The sequence below is a fragment of the Ambystoma mexicanum genome, chromosome 8 (assembly GCF_040938575.1).
Source record: "Ambystoma mexicanum isolate Mex_15411 chromosome 8, UKY_AmexF1_1, whole genome shotgun sequence".
In the NCBI taxonomy this organism is placed as follows: Eukaryota; Metazoa; Chordata; class Amphibia; order Caudata; family Ambystomatidae; genus Ambystoma; species Ambystoma mexicanum.
This window is the reverse complement of record NC_090929.1, coordinates 186,948,934-186,962,079: the sequence shown is the minus strand read 5'-3', so window position 1 is coordinate 186,962,079 and position 13,146 is coordinate 186,948,934. Positions and strand designations below refer to the sequence as shown.

General features: G+C 51.8%; 1 protein-coding gene across 1 annotated transcript in view; it reads right to left on the bottom strand.

The window, feature by feature from the left end:
• DIPK1B (divergent protein kinase domain 1B) overlaps nt 1–11,406 on the bottom strand; it is a 668,389-nt gene extending 656,983 nt beyond the window's left edge. The window contains exon 1 of the mRNA XM_069609597.1: nt 11,205–11,406. Within this exon, the coding sequence (XP_069465698.1) occupies nt 11,205–11,267 (63 nt within the window). The 5' untranslated portion in view covers nt 11,268–11,406. The remainder of the gene's footprint in view (nt 1–11,204) is intronic.
• Between the last annotated feature and the right edge of the window lie 1,740 nt (nt 11,407–13,146).

Genomic DNA, 13,146 nt, shown 5'->3' with positions numbered 1-13,146 from the left:
CCCGGGAATACCCTAGAGGATCTGTTTGACAAGAATTAACCAATCCTTTTAGTGGCTTCAGGGGAGAAGTGTGGGGCAGCGGTTAGAGTTTGGCAAAGGATTTTATGGTCTACAAGGTCGAATGCCAGATTGTAGCTGTGTGATTTTCCCATTGAGGGTGTCTTAAATTATGTTATCCCAGGCGCTGTCTTTCATGACGGTCTCCGGTGGGGAGGTCAGGGTTTCTAACTCAAGGAGAATAGTGAAGAGTTTGCAAGACCTTGAGGCCGCGTTGCCAATTCTTTCATTATACTTGGAAGCTTTGGAGGTGAGGATGAGCTGTTTGTAGTGGTGTGAGAGCATGGTAAGGTGGCTCTTATTGGTGAGAGTGGGTGTCTTGAGCCAGGTAGACGTTGCTGTCCGTTTTGTGGCTCGAGCAGAGCTGAGTTCTGGGGTGAACCAGGACTTGTGATGGCTTGGATTCTTGTTTTCTTGGACTTGGGGGAGGTCAAGTGGTCGATGGCATTGCGGCGTGGTCTATTAGGGCTGTGGGGTCTTATGTGTTGGGGAGGGGTGAGTCAATGAGTGGGATGATGTTTGTGCTTGTCAGGTTGCATGAATTGTGAACCATGGTGGTGCTGTTTCTTAATGATTGTCTTAGGACTTTTTGTTGATGGCTGGTATGCTGAATGTGATAGTGTGGTGGTCTGTCCCTGGGCATGGTCTGGTGGATATAATGGGAATGTTACATTTGTGGTCTAGTAGCCAGTCAAGGATCTGGCCATGGGAGTGGTGTCATTGAAACCCAAGTTGAGGTGGCCTACTATTAAGAGTTGAGAGGTTGGTTTGAGGTTAGTGGTGATGAGTTGGGTAATGTCATCTTCGAAGGAGGCGATAGGGGTGGGCGCGCGATTTGTGAGGTGCAGGGGAGTGTATTGTTTTATGAGCATTTGAGTTTATCAGACAGAGATTCGCATTTTGGGGATCGTTCGCACGGTGGAGGCATGTAACAGGAGGGATTCTTTGTAGATGAAGGATACTCCTCCACCTTTTCTTTCTTGTCTGTCACATCGGAATATGGAGTATCCTTGGGGGATGGCAATGGAGAGAGTTGGGCCTGCTGTTGGACAGGGGCATAGACAGGTTAGGGCCTTAGCGGGAAAGCCCACCCAAAATGTGTAAATGCCCATCAAAAATGTGTAACTGCCAACTCAGCAGCGTTTTGGGGGCTTTTACAGATGTTAATGTCACTCGAGTGGGCCCAACTACATTAGCTTCAGGCCCTATATGTTAGACAATTCTGGCACCGCCTCTGCTGTGGGAGTGAGTCAGGTCTCTGTGAGGGCTAAGATATCAAGGTCGTCTGTTGAGATAAGGTTCAGGATTTCGTGGGGGTGGGCAATCGTGAATCTAGTGTTAAGGAGGGCACAACGTAGGGGAGCGATTTGAGGTGGTGTGCTGCTGCAGGTGGTGGTCTTCATTTCTGGTTTGTGTACAGGTGTGTTATAGTGTGAGGACCGATGGCGAGAGGCACGTGACATGATCTCCTGGGATTGGGTAGTATGTGGTGTGTGCCTGTTGCTGGGGGCGGTCCTATATTGCAGGTAGGCATTCCTAACTCTGTCTTCGGGGGGGGGGGATAAGGTTAAGTGGATGTAGCTGTGCTGGTGAGTTGAGGCTTCTGGCCTGGCCTGAGTAAGGAGCTGGTGGTTAGGAGGTGCCGGTGTGGGGAGGAGGGCTGTGTTGTAGGGGGAGTGGCTTGGACATGGGGACTCCTGAGTAGGTGTTTTACCTAAGTTTTGGGATGGCTGTGTCTGAGGTTCCGTTGGTGTTGGGCCAGGGGAGGGGCTTGCTTGATGGTAATGCGTGTGTTTGTGGTTGTGCTCAGTGGAGGTGTAAGATGTAAGCAGGGGGGCCTGGGCCAGGTATTGGTAATGAAGCGGTGGAGCTGAGCACGATGCCGGGTGGAGCATAGCTTAGTGGTGGTGTTGGCTGACGGGCAGGCTGGTGTTGGTATTAGGGCAGGGCTGGGTTGCTTGATTGAGGTTGGTAATGCAGGTACACTAGTCAGTGCGTTATGCTCCGTCAGTGCAGGTAGGAATGGGGTAGGTGGCAGCAATGTGTGTGCAAGGGCTTGTTTTAGTATAGAGCCATGCAGAGTAGAGCGCTGACCGTACTTTGTGCCGTTTGCAAGTGATGGCAGGAAGGAAGTGGGGGAGGGCAATGCGACGTGTATAGGAGTGAGGAAGGTGGGCGGGCCAGGGTAAGCTCAAGCTTTGACGCGTATATGGTTGGGGTCAATGGGTCTTTCAGTAGCAGCACCTGGCGGGAGATGTTAAGGGTAAGCTCCCCGGGCTAATGTGCCATCGGCGTTCGGGCAGCGGGAGTCTAGGGCAGTGGCCTTGGTTGCTTCCATTCCCATCGGAGAATGGAGCTGCGGTAAGACGGAGAGGCATGGTAAGGGAGCGGGGAGAGGGGAGGTAGTAGGCAGGGCTAGCGGGATGTGGGCGTTGCAATTGGAGTGAGCATGTAGGGGAGGACAGGCTTGCCTTCGGTAATGGAATCAGTGGGTTGGAACCAATGATGATCAGGTGGCACTCGCAGCGTGCAGCACGGAGCACAAGAGAGCTCTGATAGCCTTGGAACACGGCATTCAATGTCGACAGTTGTAAAATAAGATGGGCACCAGGGTATATGATACCGGTGCCTGGCAAATGCCTATATAGCACTTGCACAAAATCCCAAACTGTTGACTTTTCCGAATGCTTATATTGTAAAAGAAATTTGGTGCAAGGAACAGATGCAAGTGCATACATATTGCTTATGAATCACCTGGCTGAAGACACACCTCATTACACTATGAGTGGGTTTTCAGCTTCCATTATGCCTTTTCCTTTCAGGAAACTGCTTAGAAATGAACACTGGCATCCTCTTAAAAATACAAAGGTCACTCAAAGTGATCCCAGCGGTGTGCGTTTTGGGAAGGTCGTGGGTGGGAAAGACCATCAGATCTAGTTTGGCCATGGGCAGCCAATGGGTCAGCCAAAAGCCAAAGAACACTATGTGTGCTGTATGTTCTTCCTCACTACCCATCTCTCCAATATCTTCGCAGCCCATGCCAATACTTTTCACTGATAGGCATCCCCTACACCCACCAAAGCATGCCAACATGAGTGTTATTTTTTATTTATACTTCTAGGTGCATCTCATTCAGCCATTGTTGGACAAGTTGTTTTTGGCAGGCAGACCGATGAAGACGAATTCAGTCTTTGATGTAGGCACTCAACATCCAGGACTGGATGATGGCTAGTTAATCGCAGAGATGAATGATGTCCTGCACACTATTTACTCTCATGCACAACTTAGTATCTTCTGTGTATTGTTGGATGGCTATATTGGGATCTTTGAGTATAGTGCCTAGAGGCTCCATGTAAAGGTAAAAGGGATTAGTGAGAGGATGGAGCCTTGTGGGACTCCACAGGAGACCTGGAGTCGGTTAGAATGCAACAAGTTCATCTGGACAGCCTGGTGTCTGCCTGAGAGATAGGAGGTAAACCAATTCACAACAGTGCCAGAGAATCCCACCTCTTAGCAGGGAGGGAGAGAAGGATACAGTGGTCGATGGTGTTGAATACAGTTGAGAGCTCAAGGAGGACGAGGGAGGGGCCTTTATCCCTGATTTGGAGAGCATCATCCACCACCTGGATGGTGACTGTCCTGATGCTACACTTGGGGTGGAACCCTGACTCATAGTCAATTAGGTGGTGGAGTTGTTTGATTCTGGAGAGTAGTTGAGTAGCAACTACTTTTTCTAACATTTTGACAATAAACAGGAGGGTTGTAATGGCCTGTAGTTGGCCAGGTCATTTGGATCGATGGTTGTTTTTTTTCAAAAGAGGTCATATGAGACCAGTCTTGAGGGTGGTCGGGAATGATCCGTATGCAGGGGAGGCATTGATGTTGCTAAGGCGCGCATTGAGTGCCGGGCCCATCAATTGTTTAATGATGGAGGCTGGAATTATATTGTCAGAGTAAGAAGGGGGTTTGAGGGAGGCAATCATTTTTAGGAGATCCGGGGGAAAGAGATGAGAGAATTCGGTCAAGAGAGCCAGTGTGAGTGCGGGAGTGCAGGGGATGCTAATGCTAGAGGTCGATTCGATGGTCTCTCGGATTTTGCCTATTTTTTCAATAATAATGTGTTGATTCTGTCACATTTATCCCGAGTTCCTGGTATCTCAGGGTTGGGTGAGGGTTTGGTACAATGCTTTACTACTTCAAAGAGGGCTTTGCTCCTGGTAGTGGCTGCCACAATGGTTGTGGAGTAGTAAGCAGCTTTGACCTCGGTAATCAGAATCCTACGATTTGCGCACAGTGATTGGAGGTTTGCGGAGGTCTCTCAAGTTGTGGTTTTTGCTCCACCATTTCCCTAGGGCTCAGATTGAGTGTTTGTTGGAGGTAAGCTTGGGCGTGTACCATGGGGCAGATGGATTGGTCTTAGCTCGGCTTTATTTTAAGGGGGGATGAGTGTCTACCAGTTTCATAGCAGAGTTGCTGAATAATTGCAGGAGGCCGGAGGCATTCCCTGTGGTGGAGAAGTCTGGAAAGTTTGCGTCTAGCTCACTCTCCGGGAAGGTTTTGAATGAGCGGCATTGAGTGAGGGGGCATTTAGCCTGACCTTTGTGAGCCGTAGTTGAGTGGATGACTCATAATGGGATGGCAGCATTGACAGACCAGGTAAGTAGAATAGGGTATGCACAGGTGATTCAGGGAGATGATGTGAAGACTAAATCTAGGGTGTTGCCTTAGTTGTGCGTGGGGGACAGCACAATTTGCTTAAGGTCATGGAAGCGGTCAGTGTGAAAAAGTGTGCTTTGAGTGTGGTTATCAGCCAGTGACTCTGGGAAGTTAGAATCACTGAGAAACAAATCATTTGAATATTCAAATTTGGCAGAGAGTAAGTAGGATATGTCTGCAATGAAAGAGTCACTCCTGCGAGGTGGTCTGTAGATGAGGCGACAGGTGATGGATTCCTTGTGCGATAGAGGGAACCGGCAGATGAGTTATTCAAATGAGCTTGTTCTGGGAGAGGGGATGATGGAGCATGGCCAATCGCTCCTGTGGATGATTGCCACTCGGCATCCTGCCCTTTCTGGTTGGCATGTTGGATGTAGTAGCCTTGGTGTAGGAGGACTTCAAAAACATGTGGGGAGGATGGGGTAAACCATGTTTCCATGATGAACAGGCTATCAAGGTTGTTGCACGAGATGAGGTCGGCGATCTCTGCAGTGTGAGTAACTGCTGAGCGAACACTGATCAACATGAGATAGAGCGTGTATTTGGTCTGTGGGTGTTGGATGGGGCAAGGGCAATATTGTTGAGGTTTGCTAGGGGAGCTTGCCAGGGCTGTCTAGGGCACTTGGTCATTCGAACCCTTGTGAGGGTGGGGATGGGCTGTGGAGGGATGAGATACATGGCATTGTCTTCTGATGAGTAGCAGTAGGAGCTATTAGTTTGTAGGTGAAATGCAGGATAGCGGGTCAGGCCCTTGGCCTCATCAGGCCTGAACAGGTACAAACAGGTGAGGTCCTTGTCCTCGTAAATCCTTTGCTGAGGATGCCGGCGATGAGGATGCGTAAGGAGGACTGATGAAAAGGTGGTGGGTTGAGCAACTGAGTCGCAGGGCCAGATCACGTGATCAGCAGCTTACTCAGTGCTGTCTGCATGGAGCTGGCCTACAGTCCTCCAGTAGTGGCTTTGAAGGCACGAGAACTGGAGGTGGGCGGAGCAACTGAGTGGCTGGGCCTGGTCACGTGACCAGCAGCCTACTCAATGCTCCCACGTGAGGTTGCTGAATAGGATCGCATGAGTGGTGGATGTGTGGGCTCTCACAGGTGCTGGATTCATGGGCTCTCACTGGTGGTCGACGTGTGGGCTCTCACAGATGGAGAATATGTGGACTCTTAAAGGAGGTGGGTGCTTTGTGGGCTCCCACGGGTGATAGATGCATAGGCTCAATGTGTGGGCTCTCAAAAGTTTGAAATCTTGTCACTTGTTTGTTGTGATGATTTAATTACCACACTAAGATCTGACACGTGTTTCGATCCGACAAGGGTCTTTTTCAAGGCTGTGGTGATTATACAATTTGTGCAATAGCAAGCGTTTTTGGTGTCAAGCAAAAACCAGAGGTTAACATTGCATTATTTTTTGAGACGTCACAGTTAGAGGTGCCACAGTAGTTATTGGGCGAGTTGAATAAACCATTTAAAATTACATGGTGAGGTACATAGGTCATATAACGAGAGCAAAACATGTCAATTGGAGAGTAGAAACAAGGAGAGAAGAAGGAGAAAGTTGAGAAGTCAGATTAGTTGTTGAGTGTGTGGGTATCGACCCGTGTGGCCAAGGAGATTGAGTTTAATAAATGAGAGGTGTCTCACCGTGTCTAATATGTGTGGGAGAATTCTGATGTATTGTTGATTAACGCCTGTGAGATAAAAATACAAAGGTGCAGTTCCCCGGCGGTCCTCATGATGAGAAACAATTGTTGGTCATGAGGGTGGGTTGCATTGTGCCAGCTTGGGCTTGCGGAGTATAGTAGGTCTAAGCATGTGTTGGCCATAATTACACAGCTTCAATGCCATGTGCATCCTTCCAGCATTATGGTTTCAGGGACAGGCCCAACACGCCTGTTTTTAATGTGGCTTTCCTACATGAATGGCTTAAATTACCGGCACAATGTCAGGATTAAGTAGTACACGCACCTTTCTTAGAATGATTGTTTTCAAAGCGCAGAGGGCGAATTATTCAAATACGTTGTGGGTGCAGGGGAGAAAATACAGCTCTAGTACAGCAAGCTGCTACTGTATGTCAGGAAAGGAGTAATGTCCTGGTTGGTGGACACGCCCGCCCCCTGCACACCATATACACTGAGATATACTCGGTCATAGAATAGATCTATTCAAGAATTTCACCGTTTCTCAGTTTTTGCTGGTCAGTGCCAGAGTTTAATGAATTTGTTTATTAACTTTATTGATCACAAATATGTGTGTATAGCACGAATTAAACTCTGCCACAGAGCAGCAAAAACTGACCAACTGTGAAATTCTTGAATAGATCTAAACTATGACTAAGTATATCTCAGTGTATATGGTGTGCAGGGGACGGGAGTGTCCACCAACCAGGACACTGCTTCTCTCCTTAACTTACCCGCACCCTATGATGGCTCCATAATGATTTATATACATAATCACCGAGATAATCATGTATGCATTTTGCACACAGACCACTCTCCACACCAATCAGAAGGGTGCGTGAGAGGGGCCAATCATCATAGACATATTGTGTATATTTTTACAAGTGGTGGATGCGTGGGCTCTCACAGGTGGTGGATATGTGGGCTCCCACATGTGGTCAATGCGTGGACTCCCACAAGTGGTCAATGCGTGGTCACAGGTGGTGGATGCGTGGGCTTCCACAGGTGATGGATGCATGGGCTCCCACAGGTGGTGATGTGTGGGCTCCCACAGGTGGTCAATGCATGGACTCCCACAAGTAGTGGATGCATGGGCTCCCACAGGTGGTGGATGTGTGGGCTCTTACAGGTGGTGGATGCGTGTGTTCTCGCAGGTGGTGGATGCGTGAGCTCCCACAGGTGGTGGATGTGTGGGCTCTCACATGTGGTCGATGCAAGGGCTCCCACAGGTGGTGGATGTGTGGGTTCTCACAGGTGGTGGCTGCGTGGACTCCCACAAGTGGGAGATGCGTGGGCTCTCACAAGTGGTCAATGCGTGGGCTCAAACAGGTGGTGGATGCGTGGATTCTCACAGGTGGTGGATACGTGGGCTCCCACAGGTGGTGGATGCATGCGCTCCCACAGGTGGTGGATGCGTGGGCTCCCACACGTGGTGGATGTGTGGGCTCTCACGGGTGGTGGATGCGAGTGTTCTCACAGGTGGTGGATGCGTGGGCTCTGACAAGTGACCAATGTGTGGGCTCCCACAGGTGGTGGATGCGTGGGCTCAAACAGGTGGTGGATGCGTGGATTCTCACAGGTGGTGGAATGCGTGGGCTCCCACAAGTGGTGGATGCGTGGGTTCTCATAGGTGGTGGGTGCGTGTGCTCCCACAGGTGGTCGATGCGTTGGCTCCCACAAGTGGTGGATGCGTGGGTTCTCACAAGTGGTCGATGCGTGGGCTCAAACAGGTGGTGGATGTGTGGGTTCTCACAGGTGGTGGATGCGAGTGTTCTCACAGGTGGTGGATGCGTGGGCTCTCAAAAGTGATCAATGTGTGGGCTCCCACAGGTGATGGATGCGTGGGCTCCCACAGGTGGTGGATGCGTGGGCTCAAACAGGTGGTGGATAAGTGGATTCTCACAGGTGGTGGATGCGTGGGCTCCCACAGGGGTGGATGTGTGGGTTCCCACAGGTGGTGGATGCGTGGGCTCTCACAGGTGGCGGATGCGTGTGTTCCCACAGGTGGTGGATGTGTGGGCTCTCACATGTGGTGGATGTGTGGGCTCCCACAGGTGCTGGATGCGTGGGCTCTCACAGGTGGTGGATGCGTGTGTTCCCACAGGTGGTGGATGTGTGGGCTCTCACAGGTGGTGGATGCGTGTGTTCCTACAGATGGTGGATGCGTGGGCTCTCACAGGTGGTGGCTGCATGGGCTCCCACAGGTGGTGAATGCGTGGGCTCCCACAGGTGCTGGATGCGTGGGCTCTCACAGGTGGTGGGTGGATGCATGGGCTCCCACAGGGGGTGGGTGCGTGGGTCAAGCTGCCTCCTTCCATCTCATGCCACCTTCGCGGCGCTTTGAAGTTTAGTAAGGGCTGCATTAGTGTTATAGAAGCATCCAATAGCACACGGTATGAATAAAGTATAGATTACAGAATGCATGTAAATTGTTTCATTTCCCCTGGAATTTTGGGATCAAATGGGATTTGTTTTGAAATTCTGCCGGAGCACATAGAAATGCAGGGATTTCCGCCCATTCTACTGTCAGGTGGAAACTGCGCCACCCGTACTTAGTTACACCTGGTTTGGACCCGGGCTTTTTCATCGTGGAAGAGATAGTGCGCAAGGAAACATAGCTTCGGGGCAATAATGTACAAAACAAACAGGCATATATCGTCATAAGCCAGAGGAGAGTCAGGGGGGCGTTCTCATCAGCAACCACCAGGCATGTAGAACAAAGACAGAGCTGGAGACTAGGGAGGGCCCATCTCTAAGCCACACGGCCGTGCTTGCCCTGGGGTGCTCACATTGTTTTCAGGGCCTGCTTGTCTTACTTGAATGATGCGATTGGATTATAAATGTTTCTCTCTTCACACTCACAGATCCTGAAAAAAAGGCTTTTCGCAGCCGCAACATTGCATATGTGTACACGTGTGTTTTCCATTGATGAACAACAGTACACGGAGAAGCATACTGCGTGGGGATGTGTATCAGACAACACACTTGTTTTTTTTAAATGTTCAAATTACACATACATAGTTGCACACATTATAGTCACTCAGCGGAATCAAACGTGTTTTGCCCAGAATCACACGATGCTTTGGCCAAGCGCCGGAGCTGATTAAAACCCAGGTGTCTAATTTCCAAGGCCAGCCAATTAGCCACTAGAGCAGAACTGCTGAGGATGGCCTCTGCTGTTCGCATGGCCAAGATCCACACTGCCCGTGGCTCGGCCTCTGAGCGCCACCGCGCCGCTCCATCCCTGCGGCCAAAAGGCGGCGAGCTGGGCCGACTTCACATGCAAAACCGCGCACTTTGCAGGGCGATCGCTCAAGCATCCGAACGGGCGCAGTCGTCGTGCTCTACACAATCCCCTTAACGCGTGGCTGCACAATGTACCGCACCCGTGACCCATGTCTCGGGAAGATAGCTCATTGGCACGGAGCTACACCCGATCCCTGGATCCGCCCTTAGAAACCTCGCGTTATTAAGCGCGTTATAAATAACATATCATATCACACACTTCACTCGCCCAGCTCGACGCCCAACAGAAAAGGAGAGGAATGAAATATGCTGAATGTGTGTGTGTTTTATTAGGGTGTATGTAGTTTAGCCCCAACAGGAAAACAAGGGAGCGCTGTACAAGTCATTTGGGGAGAAGAGACATAGATCGAAGGGAAGTTATAATAGCTAGGACATCCCATACTACAGGGGTGATATATGCCTGTGAGTATCAGGCTCTAAGGGTCTCCCCCCCCCACCCCGAAGTGTTCCCTGAAGAGCAGGGTCGTGAGTTCCCTCCTGATCCGCAGGAGCCTGGAGTGGTCCTGATGCGAATGATACAACACCAAGCCTTCCAGAATACAGTGTAACAAATATATTGTAATTCGGCAAAGCTTTCATTTGCTGGCCAATTAGAGATGTGGGACGCCTTTCTTTACAGTCATGTCAGATTGGGCCAAAACTACCCCAAGTTCGGTGCGTGCTATATTTGGTCAGGCCAATTTTTACATCTGGGGATAGTGCGCAGGGGATTTTGCCATTTTAAACGTAAAACTCCAAAACTGGTAAAAAAAAAATAGCCCAGCAAGTTAATGCGCGTGTTTCCTAAATCTGTTGAGGTTCGTTTGCAACATTGAGCGCTTTGAAACACTTTCCTGTATTTAGGCGCTATAGAAATAAACAACAATACAATACAACCCAGCTGTTATGTAGAGTGCTTGACAACTGCAAGAGCATGGCATAAAGAGCCTCTGGGGGAGAAAGACGTAATAGTCTGCTCGTAGGGCAGCTTGGTCCACGAGCACACGGGTTGAGTACCTCACTACGGTTGATTTGCCATTAGGCGGTGAGCAGTCACACGCCTTAACACAGATACAAGGACATGCCCTGGTCCCACCTTCCACGCAAGATGATGGCAGGCAGCTTCCCAAGCCAGCGTCGTCCACGCAGGGGGCAGCCACAGCCTCTCCCGATGGGTCCCCTGGGGTGTCGAGCAGTCTTTAAAGCAAACCCCGTATGTGTTGCTGTCAATAGCCCAAAGACAGAATACTTCTGGTGCTGCCTCTTGGCCCGTGTGGGGGGAGAGCACGCGACAGTCGTGGGGCGAGGGGCTGCATAGCAGCGCAGCCCTGTGATCTTGGACAGTCATATTCATGATTAACGCTTTTCTTTCATACGAATACACAGTCACATCTAAAGCATTATGACAAACTGCGTTGCTTCCTCTTCATATGGTTTAATGTGCACCCACATATTCCGTGCGTCTTACCTGCAAGCCCTTCGAGAGGGGGCAGAGGAGAACCAGGTGCACGAATCGGCGGAGCCTCCTCATCCTGGGAGGCTGCTGAGCACAGCAGGGGCTGCTTCCCACGGAAAGGGGGAGGGGGCCCTCAGCGAGAGGCTGCCGAGCCGGAGCAGCGCATGGGTCCTTCTGCACTTGATGTCAGTCAGGTCTGCTGGCCCACCACTCCCCGCCCTCTCCCTGGCTCTCCCGGAGAGGAATGCAGGCGGGAGCGGGGCGCAGGGGCTGAGGGATTCGACTGGAGGGGGAGGGGCCCTGTGGCCAGGCAGGTCCACCGGGTCTGGGGGTGGGGGGGTTCGTTTCAGGCTGGTACGTTGAGGGAGGAGGATGTTCTCATTCAGACCCAGAGCTGGAGGGTTCTATGGGCAGACAGGATGCCAGGTGCCCTAAGGCGCAGTTAGAGACATGCCCCAGGGGCTCGTGCGGGCAGGTCTCGGGGGCTCTGGAAGGCAGTGTCAAAGGATACCCGCAGTAGGTAGGACAGAGGGACCCTTGCAGGCCGGCGACAGTAGTTCTTGCAGGTAGATCCCAGGGTTCCTGCAGGCTCGTGCCAGGGGTTATCTCTGCTTCCCTCACAGTGCACTTCCCCCTAGGACTTTTAAAGCGCCTCGTTGCTTCCCGAAATCAGGGCAGCGCTCAATAAATACCCTAAGTAACAAGGGGTCCTTGAAGGCGCAACCCAGGGGGTTCTTGCAGGCAGAGCCCGGGTGTCCTCTTCAGCCAGTGCCAGGGGCTCTTGTAGGAAGGCCCCAGGTGTTCTTGCAGCTCGTCCCAGGGACCCCAGCAGACACTTCTCAGGGGTTCTTACAGCTCGTCCCAGGGACCCCAGCAGACACTTCTCAGGGGCGCTTGCAGCTCGTCCCAGGGACCCCAGCAGACACTTCTCAGAGGCTCTTGCAGCTCGTCCCAGGGACCCCAGCAGACACTTCTCAGAGGCTCTTGCAGCTCGTCCCAGGGACCCCAGCAGACACTTCTCAGAGGCTCTTGCAGCTCGTCCCAGGGACCCCAGCAAACATTTCTCAGAGGCTCTTGCAGCTCGCTCGAGGGACTCCGGCAGGCACTGCTCAGGGGCTCCTGCAGACAGGAGTCTTTGCAGCCTCGTCGCAGAGTTCTTGCACACTCGTCCCAGAGGTTCTTACAGGGAGTTCTCAGGGTTCTTGCAGCTCGCCCCAGGAGTCCTACCAGGCACTGCTCAGGGGCTCCTGCAGACAGGCCCCATGAGTCCTTGCAGGCACTTCTCAGGGGTTCTTGCAGCTCGTCCCAGGAGTCCTAGCAGGCACTGCTCAGGGGCTCCTGCAGACAGGCCCCAGGAGTCCTTGCCGGCACTTCTCAGGGGTTCTTGCAGCTCGTCCCAGGAGTCCTAGCAGGCACTGCTCAGGGGCTCCTGCAGACAGGAGTCTTTGCAGGCTCGTCGGAGAGTTCTTGCACACTCGTCCCAGGGGTTCTTACAGGCAGTTCTCAGGGTTCTTGTAGCTCGTCCCAGAGGTCCTTGCAGGCTCGCGGGAGAGTTCTTGCACACTCGTCCCAGGGGTTCTTGCAGGCACTTTTCAGGGGTTCTTGCAGCTCGTCCCAGGAGTCCTTGCAGGCACTTTTCAGGGGTTCTTGCAGCTCGTCCCAGAAGTCCTTGCAGGCACTTCTCAGGGGTTCTTGCAGCTCGTCCCAGAAATCCTTGCAGGCACTTCTCAGGGGTTCTTGCAGCTCGTCCCAGAAATCCTTGCAGGCACTTCTCAGGGGTTCTTGCAGCTCGTCCCAGGAGTCCTTGCAGGCACTTCCCAGGGGTTCTTGCAGCTCGTCGCAGGAGTCCTTGCAGGCACTTCTCAGGGGTTCTTGCAGCTCGTCGCAGGAGTCCTTGCAGGCACTTCTCAGGGGTTCTTGCAGCTCGTCCCAGAAGTCCTTGCGGGCACTTCTC